This window comes from Pochonia chlamydosporia, chromosome 2 (genome assembly GCF_001653235.2).
Source record: "Pochonia chlamydosporia 170 chromosome 2, whole genome shotgun sequence".
NCBI classification, from domain to species: Eukaryota; Fungi; Ascomycota; class Sordariomycetes; order Hypocreales; family Clavicipitaceae; genus Pochonia; species Pochonia chlamydosporia.
Genome location: NC_035791.1, coordinates 3,523,223 through 3,540,658, shown reverse-complemented (window position 1 = coordinate 3,540,658; position 17,436 = coordinate 3,523,223). Strand labels below are relative to the sequence as shown.

The following is a 17,436-nucleotide window of genomic DNA, read 5'->3' as shown; positions in this document are numbered from 1 at the left end:
CCTCGTCGGCTCCTTCCTTGTCCAGGCGCTGTCCGCTTTCCTAAGTGGCGCGGCCTTTCTTCAATCACTGTGGCGCATACTGCGTATTGCTCAGCATGTGGCTCTTCTATCCCGGTGCCAATTGAACCCTGCAGGTGCGACCAACTAATATCTAAGCACCCCGGCAGCTCCAGCTCTCCTTCCCTCATCGGTGGCCGCCACAGCAAAAAGCCAAGTCCTTTTCCAGAGTTTCCGTGTCTCCGCAAACTTTCGTCCAAAGTCATCCAGAGTCTGGGCTGGGCTGACCCATTCGCATCGCAATTGCTTCTTCGACTTCTTTGGATGAACTCGTCCATTGACATCTACATCGCTCCTCGTCGCGCATTTCTATACAGTGTCTAACGCGCATTTATCCCATCATGTCGTACGGACAGTACAATCCCTATTCCGGGCCCCCTGCTCAGGATGCTGGGCAGGGCTATGGTGAGGTAAGTAGCTCAATGGGCGACGTCGGCGCAGTCGGCATTTTGCTACCACGACCGCATCGTCTTGTTGGAGAGCCCATTGATCGAGCAAAGTCTTGACTATGGACGTTGGCTTTGCGCCATTTGCTAACTTTGGTTTAATAATAGGCGAATCCTTATGGAGGCCAGTATGAGATGCAAAACTACAACAACCAGCAGCAGTACCAGCAACCACCACAGCAGCAGTATGATGGGTCTTCACAGCAACAGCCTACACAAGATTCGGTTTTGACGCAGATTAAGCAATTGCGCGAGGCCATTGATAGAATGCCAGCCTCCACTCAGCATATTGGCGACCAGTATCGGGCTGTTCTTGGTAGCCCAGATGGGAGAGGTAAAAACGAGCTCGAGCGCGCTGAAGCTGATGCACATGCTTCCCATGTAGCCATCAAGGATGGCATCAAGCAGCTTGAGCGTGATATTAAGAGTAGCCCCGCAAGCAGCCGCAACGTTGGGAAACAGCAATTACCGGCGCTTAAGGAAACTTTCAAGCAAAATCTAGAGACGCATCGGCAAATGGAGTACAGGAGCAAGGAGGACTACAAAAACCAGATCGTGCGCCAGTTGGGGGCTATCAAACCAGCAGATCAACCTCCAACTGACGATGAAATTGATCAAGTCATGCGAGGGAATGTGCGAATTTTCGAGTCGGCGGTATGTGCTTGAGTCTAATTTCTCTTCCCCTCCCCTTTACCTTTTCCATTTCTAGCATGGTCATATTCAGAATCTGACAATATCATTAGCTCCACGGCCATCGACGAGAGCAAGCTAATGCTGTATTGGGTAATGTCAAAGCTCGCCATAACGAAATTCAGCGCATTGAACAAGACATGGCCGAAATTACACAACTGCAAGCCGAACTGGCGGCCATGGTGGAAGAACAAGACGCGACCGTCATGGATATTGAGCAAAACGCCGAACACACCGTTGACAACATGGAGGCAGGAAACCAGCAAGTCAAGATCGCAACAGACCATGCTCGTCGTGCCCGTAAACTCAAGTGGTGGTGTCTCGTCATTGTCGTCATCATCATTATCGTTGTCGCCCTTGGTGTCGGTCTAGGCATCTGCCTCAACAGCAACAAGTGCGGTAGCAAGTAATGATGCAGCGTTCGTTTGCAGTGCCATTTTCGGGCTAAAGAAAATCACCAAGAGCGAGATCTGGTCGTGGCTGTTGCTGTCACAAACAGTGTCAATATATATCATACGCCCCAGGAGTCAAGGTTATCTACCTAGGTACCTAAGATGCGGCTACGCAAAATCATGTCCTCATTGTTGAAATTTGGGGCACAGAAGTAATGTTTGTTATACCTTTTTGTTCGTCGTTGGATTTGCAAGGCTTTTGCAGCTGGTGAAACGGATGAGGGGTGCTATGACGTCTGGGTTCATGTTCCAGTGCAAATCAGAGTCATTGCGCTTGGATTGTATATGCGCTGTGAGGGAGGTCAATTGTATTTGGATTATGACATAGAAGTTGTTAGTATAATTTGTAAGGACAGTAATATAGGATGAAGGGAGTAGTTTCTACGTCATGACTTGACCACAATGTCCAGTACATGTAACCACCCAGCAGCCCTGACGGGACACCGCAAGGGGAATCCTCCTGCAACAGTCCAAGTGTCACATACTGCATTCTAAAAATAAATCACGAGTAACATCACGATTGAATCAGGACATGAACAAAGTTAGGGAGGGAAGTTCCATTAGTTAGGTACCTATACATGTACAAGATGACTCCGACGACACCGACTGTCCATCACATCTGCCTTGGTGTAATCCAGTCAGCCAGCCGCCAAAAAGCCCACCAAAGAGAAACACGACTGTTTTTTGTTTTGAAAATCCACATCTCGCTTCCCATGTTGGAACCCAGAATTCGTGCAAACAACCCATCCATCAGGGCCATGCACTTTCCCCATCATCCTACACTTACACTTGCGACTCGTCCGCCCATTTTATCGTGCTTGATTTTACAAAACGAAGAAAGAAAGGAATCAAGAGCGTTTTTCTTCACTTGTTAAAAGAACGACCTGGTTGTTTTCTTTTCTTCCTGGGTTGTTTATCGGCCCATACCGAAGCCGGGAGGACCACCACCACCGGCCAGCTTGGCTGCTAGCTTGGGGTACTTCTCAGTAACTTGGACTTGTGTTCGGGTGGCCTCGGCGTAGGAGAGCGCGTTGACGATCTCGCCTTCTGTGCGGGCGAGTTCGGCGGCGCGCTCAAAGTATGTGAGGGCTTCTGTGACCTTGTTCTGCTGGAGGAGGAGTTGGGCCATGGTGGCGACGGCAATGTCACATTCGGGGTCGACTGGTAAAGGGAGTTAGGGTCGGTACAAAAAAGACAGAGCTGCACGTCCACGGAGTGAAACTTACTGATTAGCGCCTTCTGGCACAGCTGCTCGGCCTCCTTGAAGTCCTGCTTCCATTGGAACAGGGCCAAGGCTTTGTTGATCAGGGGCAAGACGTTCATTGACATGGGCTTGGTCTGCTTCTCCATTTCCATGGCGGTATCGAACTTTTCAACGGCTTCAGAGAAATTGCCCTGGTCGAGCAGCAGCTCACCGTAGTAGTTGTAGACGTCGGGGACCTTGGGGAAGTTCTTGATGCACCGGCGGAAGGTGGCCATGGACGAGGCAATAGAGCCCATCTTGTACTGCGTCACGCCCAACTGAATGTGAGAGAAGATGAAGTCCTTATCCAGGTCAATGGACTTTTGGTAGTCCTTCTGGGCTTCGGCGAGGTCGCCCTTGATGAAGCTGGCCTGGGCACGGTGGTAGTAGACGTCAGGATCGTCCTTGTTCTGCTCCAGAGCCTTGGCGAACTCAGCGTCAGCCTTTTCGGGCTCACCAAGCTCCAGACTGATGCTAGCGCGTTTGATATAGCTCTGGATCATGGTGGGGTCCAGCTCGATGCTCTTATCGAAGTCCTCAGTGGCCTCGGCGTGGTTTCCAAGTAGAGTTCGCATGGTGCCGCGGAGGTTGTATGCGAGAGCCTCGTGCTCGCCGAGATCGCCCAACTCGAGGGCTTTCTCGAAGGCCTGTCTGGCCTCCTCATATCCTTCGCCAGTCTTCTTGTCCAGACCCTGGAGGCCGATTTGCAACTGGCCCTTGCCAGTCTCACCATCCAGCTCGATAGAGTCATCAAGGCCCTCGGGGCGGTCCTTCTGTCGGAAGCTCTGGAGGTAGTTGCCAACAAAAATGGGGCTGGGCAACTTGGCAGGTCGAGAGGCCATCATCTCCTTGGCACGGTGTTCGGCGAAGACTTTGAGGAGTCGCTCTACAGCATGGGCTGTGGATTCGCTCTTAAAGTTGTCGATGATGCAGGATGCCGTGAAATCGAGAAGAGCTTCCGAGTACTTCTTCTGGTGTTCGTAGGCGGTGGCTCGGCGGTTGATGGCCTTGATGTACTCAGGGTCCATGGTAATGGCGGCAGTAGTATCTGCAACGACCTTGTCCCACTCGCTCATAGCACTGAAGCAGGCGGCACGGTTGGAGTAGAATACGGGGTCGGGCTTGCAAAGAATCGCCTGAGAATAGAGGCCAATGGCCTTGTTGTATGCCTTGTCACCATAGGCTCGGTTGCCGGCCTGTTTCAGTTTGGCAGCATACTGTTCGCGCTGCTCGGGAGACAGCTTTGTCACGCTGTTCTCGTCAATCTCGGGGAGCTCGTCTTCGCTCTCCACGGCGGCGGTCTTGTCTTGGGAGGTAGCTGGGGCGGGTTCCTTGGTCTCGGCAGCCTTGCGCTCGGCTTCTTTTCTCTTCCGTCTCTCCTTCTTGCTGAGCTTAGGCGATGAGTCTGACTTGGCCTTCTGCTGAAAATTGAAGTTAGCTTTGCTATACCATGCCTTTGAATATAGGTAATCAATTGCGGTGCGTGTGGCCCGTTTGCTCGTCGTTTAGGGATCCAAACGTCAGGGGCGCAAAGCTTTGCCTCCAAAGCATGAGAAATGAGTATGCCCAAACGTACCGAGTCAGAGTTCAAGTAATAGACTACTCCAGCACCAGTGACAACAACGGCTACGCCAGCAATGGTGTAGACAACGGCCTTGTTTTCTGATACCCACGAAGAAATGCGATCCCAGGTGGATGATGGCGCATCCACAGGGATGGCCGTCGGTCTTGCGGGAGGCATTGAAGGTAAGGGGTTGGACATGATGGAAGGGTATGAGAAGCTATAAAAACAAGAAATATATTAAAAATGACAAGGTCGAAGAAAAGGCCGCTCAGATGGTGCGATAACCAGAGGGCAGGCCGATGGTGTAGAGGTGTGAAGAAAGCTGCCGCAAGTTGAGCACGCGCAAGAAAAAGTTGGTTCAGGCCGATGGGCTTTGGTTGCTGCACAAACAGATGGATGGGATCAACTGCTCGTTTGGCTGCGGCTGCAAAATTTCCCAAGCTCGGCCCGCCAGACCAGTTGACCTTCGTCATATGTACGAAGAACGGAGCACGGCTTAGTAACATTGTAGAACGTGGGTGGACCCGTTTTTTTCTTGGGAAGGACGTCCTTGCTTCAGCAGCAGGCGTTGCTGTCTTCAACATGTTTGCTACTTAATTCAATATTCATCTGCAGATGCTATATTGAGAAACAAGCGGCCTAATACCCTGGTTACCCTTTCCCGTAATTCCGCCTCGTTTTGCATGATGCAGCAAACTTGTCTAAATACCTTTGAACCTTGCTCCGCTGTTTGACGGCACAACGTACCAGTGTTGCAGGTCACGTGGTCCTGGTCAAGCTGCCGACGATCTCTTTGCTGGCATATGAGGCATTGGTGTGCTTGAGTACACTGGAATCTTGTCAACTGACGTCTTGAGCAAATTATTACGAATGAAAGCAAATAAAATTCACAATGTGATGCACCAAGCGTTGATGCATGACCCATGTCCACACTTTGCAGACAACAATGTACGTTACGCCTTTCCCATGCCTTCAACTCTACCAATTGATTGACGAATTGCTGGAAAACTACAACAATAAAACATATGTTCAAAAAATCGTTCTGAAATTCTCCAATTCTATCATATAAATACTGTAAATCCAGGGCGTTTCATGGCACGACGCTTCGATTGCACTCTTGCCAATGAGCTCTCAAAGATCCACAATGACTCTTCCCAATGAAGTCTCCGGTTTCCGCCAGCCACAACCCAAGAGAACCTGGTTCACAACGTTGTCTGTGACAACATTGAATTGACGGGATTGGCTCATTGTCATGCTACGCCCTCTCCAGACAACATAAAGACAACATCACATCCTCGCTATTGCATATCTCGCCTACCAGCTGACTACGTTTACTCTGGGAAACCCACTCTCTAACCACAAGGAAGAACAATTACCTCAGATACGTGTCTAAAGTTGCACATTTTGTACACCAAGCAACCAAGTAAGACTTGTCTGCCGACCATTCATTCACCATGGCGAGCAACTTTTCACTCTTCACATCACTGCGGTTCGATATTAAACTGAAGCAAGTCCCATCCAAGGGACTCAAATACGCGGGATGGAATTACCATAATGAATCACCTCTCTACATGCTCGACTTTCACCGGGATCGTATTCTACGAGCTGCCACCCACTGGAAGTGGGACAAGGTGATTGAAAAGCTGTCTGGGGATGAAGGCCTTACAAACCTTGCCAAAGCAGCTGAAGATGCAGTTGGTCCTTCCGAGACTGGGCCATTTCGACTACGAATCTTGGTCACGAAAGAAGGCGAGATTACATTCCACAAATTCGACACCCCTGCACTAGAAATCGGCAACTTCTTTCCAGAAAGTCTTCCTGCGCCAGGATCATCTCCCGGCCCGAATCAACCGCAAGTGCCTCCTCGATTCACCGTTGTGGTGGATAATGTCGACTCATCGAGGTCGGAGTACACACACTTCAAGACCACTAATCGAGCAGTGTACGATGATGCACGGACGAGAGCCGGTATCGGTTCCATCAGCCCTGCTGACCGTGTAGAAGTTTTGATTGTCAATGAAGAAGATAACACCATCATGGAGGGCAGCACTACAACGCCATACTTTTGGCGTGATGGACGATGGGTTACGCCCCCGGTGTCTGCCAAATATAGCAGTCAAGACGGTAGCGGTGGTAATGACGGCACCTCGCGACGGTGGGCATTGGAGCGGTAAGTATTTAAAAGTAAATTTGCCGACAGGTGATTCATTTTGCTGAGATCTTCTCATAGGGGATTGGCGGTTGAACAGGAAATCAAGACTGGCCAACTTGTCGACGGAGAAGAATGCTACATCAGCAACGGCGTCAGCGGATTCAGGGCAGGCTGCATCAAGCTATAGAAAAGAGAGCCAATGAGTCAGGAGGAATGACAATGAAGGAATGCAGCGAGGATGGTTGATTGGTGTGAAATTGCAATCCGAGAATGCAATTATGACTCGTTGCAAAATGGTGCCTGTAGTTGCAGCCTTGTGTAGGGAGAGCGTCCGGGTCACGGTTAATATTGGCAAAGTCAAAAAGGTGATGTGACTGGAGAGACTGACGCAGGATGGAGGTTCTGGGTCATACATGTAGACAGGGTCAGGTCAGGTCAGGTCAGGTCATGCCAGCTCAGGGTTCGGGCTAGGCGTGAGTTTGAGGTGAGAAGGAAGGAGCCAGGCGCAAGTGGGGTTCAGCTTCGGGGACGAGCTTCTTGCAGATCGCGTACCAACGCGACCAGACGGTCAAACTCAACATGACATGACCAGTGACGTGGACTTTCTTGACAGCCAAAGAAGAAGAAAATCGCATAGCCGGCGTTGAAAATGTCCTATGACTGATAGGTGATGATGTTGAACCTCGCCGAAGCAATCACGTATCCCAGCTCCGCGCCCTGCTCTGACGTGGTGTGGTCCGATCGGAAACCACTTCTTACTCGTCCATCCTGTTGCACAGCGAGACACCAAAGGACAAAGACCGCCATCATCCATGCGCCGCCTTTCGCAGTCTCTGCACAACATGATGTCGTCGTCTCGGGATCCGGATGATGAAGCCACCATGGTGGAAATGGTCACGTCTGGCCGTCGGTTTTACGACGCAAAGCAATATAAGCGAGCCCTGGAGCAATTCACACGAGTGAGATCCCTTCCGCCGGGTGCGAGTGTAGCTTTGCCTTGGGGCATTTTCCTTCTGACAGTTTGGTAGGCCATGAAATATTGCCCTTGCGCTAGAGGCGTCAAACGTGACAAATGTACGTGCAAAAATTTTGAAAAGATTGCTGCCGAAGATGGATCTATCTTTAAAGAAGCCATGTACACTTGCAAGTGCGAGGTTGGCAAGACTTTTAGCAAATGCGACAACAAGAATCACATTCAGGCGCTAGATTATCGGGCGGCCACCTTTGAGGCATTAGAGAAACTGGACCGCGCCAAGAGAGACGCCGAATGGATTTTGGAGCTGGCTCCTCGTCTTCCAGATGTAAGTGGAAAGCGGTTGCCGCGTGTTGGCCGTGCTAACAAGATTGACTGCGTAGGGGTATCTTCGACTTGGCAAGATAGCGCGGCTACAAAAGAATCACGAATTCGCATGGAAGATTTACAATGCTGGAATTGATATCAACAAAGACATAGAAGTGGCCTCATCGCCCAAGCTACAGGTATACGCTGATGAGTTCCCTTGCCTACAACCCGTTTCGCTAAATATCGACTCAGCAACTTCACAATGCACGAAAACCACTTCACAAACACTTCTCTAGAAAGAATCCCCTCCATTTACCGACGGAAATTGTCATGCTCATATTTTCATATTTGGAATTCGCTGAATTACCGTATTGGCCCCGTCCCCTGTTATCCCAAGTCGGGAAGGCATTTTGCTGATATTTTTGTTCCAGTCCGTGTTTAGGAGTCTGCAAATTTTGGAGGCGCACCTTGACAAGCCCATTACATGATCGATTGTGGAGAACAATGATATTCCCTGGCAGAGGCATGAAACGTGCTCCACGATACGATGCCCTGAAGAAGATGTTGTCCTGGGCTGGTAAGGGAGGGGCGAGGAAGATTGTAATACCACTTCCCAAAGCGTTTCTACTAAACCAACAGAAGTTGATGCTTTTATTGCGAGCTTCAACAAGCCTAGAACATTTGGAAATTGGTCCGCAGTTTGACATTCTCGTATTTCCACCGAACGAGAATGTGTGGACGAAACTACGGCATGTATCCATCAATGGTACTGGTGACCCTGCTAAACCGGCTTGGAGCACGCCCGTAATACCGATAGGCGGTTTTCCTCTGGCGTTTCTCAATAACGCTGCTGCGTCATTGGAGCATCTGGTACTCACAGGGATACCAGAGCAATGGTACATGACGGACAGCGTGCCTCTACTTCCAAACTTGAAGACTCTGCGGATGAGCAACATTTCGACTTTGCGTCAATCGTTTCCCATTGTACGCCGTCCCATCTCCCAGAAGACGTTTTCATACCGCTGAAACAAGGTCGCTAACAAACGATAGTTCTTCCTCTCTGATGCCTTTCCTCGACTGGAACAACTCTGGATAGGCCCTAACATCCCAAACCTCGACTCAAATTCCCTGTTTGGCTGGCGAGAAAAATGGCACACAATGTGGAACAATCTCAAAGTCCTCATTTTCGAAGAATCATCCGTCGTGGGCCCCATTTCCCAAGTGGAAAACTCGCTGCTCACCCTGCGGCTCCTGACTTGTCTCAACCACGGCAACTCCCTTCAGCACATCCGCTTCGACATACCCTTGGATAACGAAGACCGGCACGGCAGACACCGTGTATTCAGCAATACTCGTACATTATACGGCGACATAGACATACCACAGTACCCCGAATTTCGAAACCTACACTCACTTACATCCAAGTCCTTGTGCGTATCACCAGATATACTGCGACTCGTGTTTTCAGACGCTTTGGGCCTTGGCAAACTGCGATCATTTGACGTCGTCTTTCCGACAGAATCTCTCAACGACCGCGTCGGAGACAAGAGCATCAACCACCTCAAGGGGTGTGAGTGGCTCCGCGGCGCAGCGTCGATTACATCCATGGGCTGTTACAGATTCCGATTCCGAACATACCCGCGCAATGACGAGGATCTACCCCTACCTCAATTTTTAGCGACATTTCCCAACTTGGAGACGCTGAGCATTTTCTCGGAACACTACGAGGAGGCTGAATTTGCAGGCGTAGTGGCAGCGATTTTGAAAGTGACACATCTAAAGACCATTTACACGACGTCGGTGAAAGGTGCGGTCATGGACCAACTGCGAACCGTGGCAGAGAGTCAAGGTGTCAAATTGATATGGGGACACCAGCCGCAAGCGTGGCCCGTACCCCTGGATAAATGATGACGAAGACATGAAATACATCTCCTTGGGAATAAGGTATAGGATAAGATACAATAGACTGTCAGTTTGCAAAATGAAAAGAAACGCCATATTCATCATCTATGAATCTAATGTATGCGCCATAAGTTTGTAAGCCGTCATGAAATTATCACCCCGCGAGCCCTCTCGCTTTTTATAATCCAACTCCTCAACATGCTAATGCGAAACCAAATAACCCAATCTACGCTCTACCAACTTTGAATGACAAAATCTATCCCCCGTTAGTACTTTACTCAAAAGCAGCAAACGTTAGCAAGAACCAAAACTTACATCGTTCTTCCCCACGGCAACGAAATCATCCTCTGCAACTCGTAGCCCACCAAACCCTTCGACATAGGCAATCGGCGCATCGCCCATGACCTTCTTGGCGACGTCACCCACCGTCGAGCCCTTCTTCACGAGCACACAGTCCCGAAACACGACCTTTGACTCCGACGCCCCTGAACTAAATGTCGCTGTGTTCCTGACCGGAAAGACGGGTACCAGCCCCAACAACTCTGCTGCCCTCGTCAAGACTTGCACCACGCCCGTCGAACCAAATCTATATAGAACCATGTCCTTTAGATTCTCTATCCGATTCCGATTCTTCTCATCCAGCTCTTTCAGCCCCCCGCCCTCAGGATCCCCCTGCTCAATAAGGTCTTCCCTCGTGTCTATAAACTCACTGCCCTCCACGTACTTGATATACCCCTGCTTCGCCATCTTTCTTAAAAAGATCTCCGAGATCGCCGAACACAAGACAATCGTCTTCGGGTCCTGCATCTTGGCAATCTTTGAAATATTCTTGTCCGCATCCGGATGATCAATCTTATTCAGCGCAATCACCGTCGGAAACTTCTCGTCCACAAACGCATTCACAATATGCGCCACCGTCTCGTCCGACCACTCCTCCAGAGCCTCCTTGACAGCCGCCCGGTCCAGCGTCCTTGCAATGACAGTCGACGTGGCGCCATAGCCGGAGAACTGGCCCTGCAGGGTCTCCACGGCCGTAGCCTTGACGGCGACATGTCTCCGGCGGATGCTGGGCCACCGCTGCATCAGGTTGCCGAGGATCCAGGCGACGATCTCGCCGCGCAGCCAGGCAATGTCCACGGAGGGGTCGTACCCGCGCGTTTCCTTGCCCTCGGCGTCTACCGTGCCCGAGGCGTCGACCACGTGTATCAGCGCATCGGCGTGGCGGAGGTCGTCGAGGAATTTGTTGCCCAGGCCGCGGCCTTGGTGGGCGCCGGGCACGAGGCCTGCCACGTCGAGGAGCTCGATGGGCACGGAGCGGCGGCCGTTGACGCAGGCGCCGTAGTTGGGTTTGCAGCGGTCGGAGACGTTGTGCCGGGCGCAGGCGCAGTCGATTTGGAGGTAGCCTATTGCTCTTTGGGGGTCGATGGTTGTGAAGCTGGTGATGTTAGTTGGTGGTGGGGTGGTGGTGCGGGTTGGACGTACGGGAAGTTGCCTGAGAGGGAGAGGAGAGTTAGCAATGTTGTCGAGGTTTAAGGGGGTTTGATTGCTTGGAATGCGTACCGACTTTGGATGAAGCGTCAGTTAAGCTGTTCAGAGTCGTGCTCTTCCCGGCTGATGGTTTGCCTACGAGGCCGATGAGCGGATCGCGAGGCATGGCGGGGTTGTTCGGCTGTCGGGGACGGAGGATTAGGGAGTTGACGGTTTCTCAGTGTGCGGCTAGAGGCAAGTGAGATGGTTTGTAGGGTTGGGGAAATCCGGTCAGATGCGCCCCTCGGTACCCTGCGTCGTTGCCTGTCGGTGGAAAAGGTCGGGTTGAAGTCGCAAAATTTCGAGATGAAGTGGACGAGGCTGATGCCCCGCCATCGAATGTCAGTGGGCTGGACTGGTTCAAAGATTTTGGAGGCGCTAGTCGAGTAGCGTTTGTGTAAAGCAAAGGATAACAGTGGGCCTAGGGACCTCAATCACGACTGTTGCATCACACAGCATCACACGTCTACGACTTGATCAACTCTTTCTACAATCTTTATCTTTATCAATTCTTTCGTCTATTGAACATCCTTGAAGACAAGCCAGCGTGAGAAAGTATTGACAATGTAATATGGACCGTAACATACAACATATCTTCAACCTGGGCGGAAGGTGTGAGACCACTTACACGTAAGTCTAGCAATAACCTCAAGAGACGACTCGAATAAACAGCATCACGGCAAATGAAAAAGGGAACCTGTAAAGAAATAGTGTCGTCCGTGCTTCTATAAAACGCTACACAGGCATGGTGAGTAGTGCGGACGCAGAGCCTTGTATTGAAGCCTTCGTATATGTATGCTCGAAGTGAAATTTCAACAGGTGTTGGGCATACGTGCTCTTACTGTCTCATGTCTCCTCCTCTTCCAGATGTCGTCTCATCATTTATGAGTTGTCTGGTGCTCAATCTCAGGCTGTGATGAAAGATGTGTCCGATCCCCACACTTCTATGCCACAACTGGTGCCAACCCGTATGTGCATGTACTGTTGCAACTCACTGCCGCATCTTGCATTTAGCCCACACTTTGACAAACTTACACACCTTGCTGACTCTATCTTATGATGCACGCTCCCCGTGCATGGATGGAATTACCTCTCTGCCCTGCCCTGTATTTGCATCTGCAAACATGACGATCCGACATCATTAGCTGTGCCATATCCTGGTGCTCACTACAGACCAGACATTGGTCCATAGTGTCATGCTGCGCAGCAATCGTAATCTCTGACAAGTGTTTGCGTGCGTCAATAAATTGATAATGGCTTTCAATTTTGGAGACAACATTGTGGCGTCTGCAGCCAAACCCCGAGGTGCAGGCGGCAATGCGCTGCGACCTTCGGAAACCTGCAACACCCTAGCTTCATGTCATCACATTTCTCAGAACGCAAGGAATGGTATGCTTGCTCGCAACTATCTTATAATTACGTTTGCTATAGTAGTCAGAGGTATCTAGCACAAAACCCCCTGGTAATAGCGGTACACCGCCGTCCGAGTGTCGCTCAGGCCAATCTTATCTCAATCAATAGAAACACACATGCTACATTCTGGGATATCCAAGATGGTGTGCAGATATCGTATTTCGCGTACATCGTCAAAGTCATCAACTCCCGTTAGCGCATCGAACATCATTCGTCATTTGCTGCTCCGTAAGAAAATATGCTTCAAAATTCTCGTCTCTCAACACGCAGTCGGAAGTCAGTTTGAGAGAATATGCCGCAGTTGTAAATTTTCCAAGGACTTGTCGGGTCGCAAACAGAGAAGTCAAATAATCGTAGAAGCTAGTGCCGCGTTAGCTGAATACCAAGCCAACCAGACACATGCGGACTGGACTTTACCTGAACGTATATTTTGTTAAGCTCTATTAGTGCAACCGGGCGGCCCAGACACTGCCAACGCCCATAACTGAAAATTAGATCCAAAGTGCCTTCCATTTCATGTATCTTCTCAGGAGAATTGTTTAGCCAACGCTCGGGGCGAAACTCGTCGGAATCTTTGCCCCAGATGTCCTCGCGGCGGAAAATGCCCCATGCGCACGAGCCAATTCGGGTGCCGCCAGGTATGAAGACGCCTTTCCAGTGATCTCCTTCCGGGGGAGTCTGTTTGGACATGAGGCCGGCCACGGGCGGAAAGATGCGAAGCCCCTCTTTGATGACGGCCTGGAGATATTCCATTTGGCGGGCATCATCATCTGGTATGACCGGGCTATCAAAATGGACGGACGCAATTTCTTGGCGCAATCTGGTGAGTACTCGGGGATTGGTGACAATGTGTAGGAGGGTAGAGCGGATTGCCGTAGCAGTTGTATCAGAGCCAGCAACACTGTGACCAGGGAATTAGTAAAAGACACCATCTCGACACTCATAAATTGAAAACATGCATACATCTGAAGAAGGATCTCGGATTCGGCCTCGGTTTGCGTCAAACCGTGGGCTACAAATGAGCCAAGCATGTCCTTCTGTACTTTCTTCTGCGGTCCGTACCGTTCTGCAGCGACGAGTTTCGCGATACTACCCAGACAGTTAGGACATGACACGCACTGATAAAACGCTTGTCCAGACATACTGCATGACTCTCCCAAAACCAAATATATCCTTCTCTGATGGAAGAGCCGGCTTCATCAAAGGCGAGGCGAACAATGTGACAAGAAATGGCACAACTGTGGTCATCATGACCACAGGAAGAGTCTTTTCCGTAGTCTCAATATATTTGTACACATCAGAATCGGTCTGCAGGAATCCAAATGGCGAGCCGAATGCAATGTCCGAAATCACATCCAAGGTGAAGTACTGGGCCTTCTTTCCAAAATCGACCACGGCTCCCTTGTCGGCATATTTTCCCAGCAATTCAGTAAAGCGCAGAATGTTTTCGTCGATTTTGGCTTCGAGGCCGTCTACTTCGCGACCAGAGTACTAATGCGCAAGTCAGCTCCAAGTGGTCGGTGCCGCACGGGGAACTAAAATAAACGCAACATGTTGTGCGCGCGGGCTGCGGAAACACTTACACCGGCTGCCATTTTGGCACGCAGGTCTTTATGGTCGTCTTCATTTCTCAAGGACAAGAGATTATCTCTGCTGGGGTCGAAGCGCATGCCTTGGTACCAATGTGAACGTCTGTAGTCGGACCTCACATTGTACATGTGCTTGACGAGATCGGGATCACTGGTAATGAGATCATTGGGGCCAACGCGGGCAATGGGACCTGTGAGCCGCCAACCATGACATCGTCAGTATGCACAACGGCCCCAATGCGCGGCCTCCAAATCGGAGACTTCTGCAGAAACCAGGGTGGGACGGACCATATTTTTGTGTAACATTCCAGAAAGTAAGATATGCCTTGCCACTGGCAACTGTTTGAAGAAGCCACAATCGAGAGAACTTTGCGAGAAAAGGACCGTCAAATTGTCGAAGTCGATGATAGCCCCTCAGACTGGAGAGGAGGAATCCAACGATGGTCGCGACAACGAGGTACTGAAGTGGTGTTGCCAAGGACCAGTCCCAAACTGGGATGGATTGAAGCATCATAACTCGAACAGGCAAATGCAAATGCGCGACACGGCAGAGGAACTTTCTTTTTTTATTCCCACGCGAGTTGGTTCAACGTTTTGGCTTCCCAGTCCTGGTCGATTGAGCACACCGGGAACCATTCCCTCGGGTCGCCTGTGGCCAAAAAGAGAAGGGGACGGTTGGACGGATGCCTTTCTCTCAACATTGACGGGAAACAAGGCAAGGCAAAACAACAATCCAAGCCAACAGGGGGAGAGAGGGTACGGAGACAACGACAAGGAATAGCCTCTTAGACACCCGCAGCCACACCCCATAAAATTCGAACCATGAACTGGACGGGCGACGGGTAAAACGGATGGGAACAGGGGTTGAGCATACCATGCACAGTTATGCTGGCCGCAGCGTCATGCGTTTGCTTGTCTTGCAGCTCGCATCCAGCTCATCCAGTGGGGGGGTCAGAAGTATTCGAACAAGGAAAGGTATCGCATATCGCGTTGTGTGCTGTGGCATATTGAGCTATGTTAGTATATACTTGGATATATTCAAATACCTTTGACCACAGACTGTAGCTCTCGAATGGTCAGCACTGAGCAGCAGCCGGCGCACGGAAGTCTCAACCTGCAGCCGGGGACCCTGGTTTGCGCGTCGTTGAATGGTTGTTCATTCTTCATCAAAAACGGGTTGAGAGAAGGGACACGATCATCTGGGTGCCACAGAAGGACAAGATTGACGACAAGGACAAGGCCAAGTCAGTCAGATCAGACCACAACTGGACTGTGACAAGACGCTTGAACATGGACAGGTCCACAAGCAGAAGGAGACCGGACAAGCACCAACTTGCCAATGTCACCAGACTTGACCGCCCATGTCAATTGGACCGGACCCTCACGCAAACGGGTGGCTGCAAAGTTTGAAGGTCTGTCCAAGCAGGTGTCTCGCAACTGGCTGAGTGGCTCAAGGGAAATGCCATGTCGGCAAGAGCAAACAAATGCAGGCAAGTGCGACTGGGCATGGGGAGTTGAGAGCACAATTGCATGATTTTGGTACAAAGTACGGAGTACGAGGCAGCGGGTACCAGCCATCAACAATCCTCCATGTCACCAGTCTGAAGCCTTGCTCTGCACTGCAAGGCAAAGATGCCCAGGATTTCTATTTTCCTCCCCCCCCCGCCCGGCACTATTGTTAAATCTACTCGTCGTCGTCGTGCGACATTCTTCCCGCACATAAGTTGCAATCATCCTTTGTGAGACCGCGCCGTGTATCCTGTACGACCGAGATATTGTCCGTGTACGACGAAATACTAGAATCGGACTATGGCTGATGAACACCCCAGTTCGGCTTTGCCAACTACAGGAGGTGCAGCCGAGGACAATCCTCCGCCATCAAAACCGGTGCAAACTGGTGACACTGCCGACGCCGGTCGCACCGTGGCCGCCGACTCTGCGGTTGGAACCGAAATTCCAGAAGCAGAGGTATGCCTTTGCCCATTTGCCTCCTAAGCGGTTGCCATTTATACCTACAACCGGGCTGAATTTGTGCTATATACTGACTACAAGATGCTTCAAGGAAGGGCCAACTGCGGGCGACTTCTCCGACGCCGACTCAGCGCTAGGCGTATGTTCCATATCCTGACGGTTGAACCCGACTCATTTCTGCGTAGTATCGCCAATCTAACTCCCGCTAGGACGACAACGCCAGCATAACCACCTCCCTGCGATCCAGTATTCTGCAATATCGCGAAGAGAATGGGCGGACATATCATTCATACTTGGAGTCAAGTACGAAACCCCATGGGCCAGGCTGGGATATCCTTGACAGAATTAGACCGTTAATATGGAAACAGTAAACTATGTATTGCCAAACGATGAGGTACACTTCCCCGGACTTCACACAGACTCTAGCCATTTCAAGCGATATCGTTGGACCAATCAATAAGCTGACATGATTGTTTTTGGAAAGGCTGAACAAGACCGGCTTGGTAAGATATTACATCTCTATTGTTGAAATGAAGTTGCATTGAAGGAAAGGTGGCTAACAGCACCAGACCTACAACATCATCTATTCACCCTAACCTTTAATGGTAAAAATTTTGAAGCCCCAATCGATGAGAGTAAGATCCGGAGGGTCCTAGATGCAGGGACCGGCACAGGAGTTTGGGCTATGGATGTGGGTATGTACGCCACAACCTTTCATTTGAGCAATTGTGCTGACATCCGTAGGCGACAGATATCCGCAGGCAGAGGTAGGAGCTTATGGTATTTCATCCAAAGTTACGCAAATGCTAACGAATACAGGTACTTGGCGTTGATCTGAGCCCTATACAGCCTACTTTGTAAGGACAAGAAGTGAAACCCCTTTGTTCGCTCTGCTTGACTAATCACTTACAGCGTTCCCCCAAACGTGTCATTCATCATTGATAACATCGAAGATGAATGGGCATATCCTGATCCGTTTGACTTTGTATTTGGCCGCATGCTTGTTGGATCTATAGGCGATTGGCCGAAATTTATCAGCCAGAGCTTTGAGAATATCAAGCCAGGTGGCTGGCTCGAACTTCAGGACATTTGTATGCGACCTCAATGCGCCGATGGTACTTTGAAGGATGACTCGTACATCACCCAGT

General features: G+C 50.4%; 7 protein-coding genes across 7 annotated transcripts; 3 read left to right on the top strand and 4 right to left on the bottom strand.

Moving 5' to 3' along the window:
* Positions 1 to 398: 398 nt before the first annotated feature.
* VFPPC_03156 (t-SNARE protein) lies at positions 399 to 1,603 on the top strand (the record flags this gene model as incomplete). The annotated part of the gene is made up of 3 exons (XM_018282691.1): positions 399 to 467; positions 612 to 1,157; positions 1,247 to 1,603. 3 exons carry the CDS (start codon positions 399 to 401, stop codon positions 1,601 to 1,603), a joined length of 972 nt encoding a protein of 323 aa, XP_018147273.1.
* Positions 1,604 to 2,558: 955 nt separating this feature from the next.
* Positions 2,559 to 4,650, bottom strand: VFPPC_03155 (mitochondrial precursor proteins import receptor; the record flags this gene model as incomplete). Its single annotated transcript, XM_022428314.1, has 3 exons — positions 2,559 to 2,806; positions 2,872 to 4,306; positions 4,465 to 4,650. The coding sequence occupies 3 exons, from the start codon at positions 4,648 to 4,650 to the stop codon at positions 2,559 to 2,561; spliced, it is 1,869 nt and encodes a 622-aa protein (XP_022284597.1).
* Positions 4,651 to 5,050: 400 nt separating this feature from the next.
* Positions 5,051 to 5,377, bottom strand: VFPPC_15615 (recombination endonuclease VII domain-containing protein; the record flags this gene model as incomplete). Its single annotated transcript, XM_018293368.1, has 1 exon — positions 5,051 to 5,377. One exon carries the CDS (start codon positions 5,375 to 5,377, stop codon positions 5,051 to 5,053), a length of 327 nt encoding a protein of 108 aa, XP_018147271.1.
* Positions 5,378 to 5,906: 529 nt separating this feature from the next.
* Positions 5,907 to 6,791, top strand: VFPPC_13408 (aminotransferase, class IV; the record flags this gene model as incomplete). The annotated part of the gene is made up of 2 exons (XM_018291185.1): positions 5,907 to 6,622; positions 6,683 to 6,791. The coding sequence occupies 2 exons, from the start codon at positions 5,907 to 5,909 to the stop codon at positions 6,789 to 6,791; spliced, it is 825 nt and encodes a 274-aa protein (XP_018147270.1).
* Positions 6,792 to 7,449: 658 nt separating this feature from the next.
* Positions 7,450 to 9,794, top strand: VFPPC_13407 (tetratricopeptide-like helical; the record flags this gene model as incomplete). The annotated part of the gene is made up of 6 exons (XM_018291184.1): positions 7,450 to 7,563; positions 7,633 to 7,905; positions 7,961 to 8,083; positions 8,139 to 8,254; positions 8,318 to 8,870; positions 8,937 to 9,794. The coding sequence occupies 6 exons, from the start codon at positions 7,450 to 7,452 to the stop codon at positions 9,792 to 9,794; spliced, it is 2,037 nt and encodes a 678-aa protein (XP_018147269.1).
* Positions 9,795 to 10,014: 220 nt separating this feature from the next.
* Positions 10,015 to 11,442, bottom strand: VFPPC_13406 (GTP-binding protein; the record flags this gene model as incomplete). The annotated part of the gene is made up of 4 exons (XM_018291183.1): positions 10,015 to 10,044; positions 10,104 to 11,223; positions 11,271 to 11,280; positions 11,349 to 11,442. The coding sequence occupies 4 exons, from the start codon at positions 11,440 to 11,442 to the stop codon at positions 10,015 to 10,017; spliced, it is 1,254 nt and encodes a 417-aa protein (XP_018147268.1).
* A 1,529-nt stretch (positions 11,443 to 12,971) lies between these two features.
* VFPPC_03154 (pisatin demethylase) lies at positions 12,972 to 14,828 on the bottom strand (the record flags this gene model as incomplete). The annotated part of the gene is made up of 6 exons (XM_018282689.1): positions 12,972 to 13,088; positions 13,146 to 13,629; positions 13,692 to 13,817; positions 13,873 to 14,219; positions 14,312 to 14,508; positions 14,606 to 14,828. The coding sequence occupies 6 exons, from the start codon at positions 14,826 to 14,828 to the stop codon at positions 12,972 to 12,974; spliced, it is 1,494 nt and encodes a 497-aa protein (XP_018147267.1).
* Between the last annotated feature and the right edge of the window lie 2,608 nt (positions 14,829 to 17,436).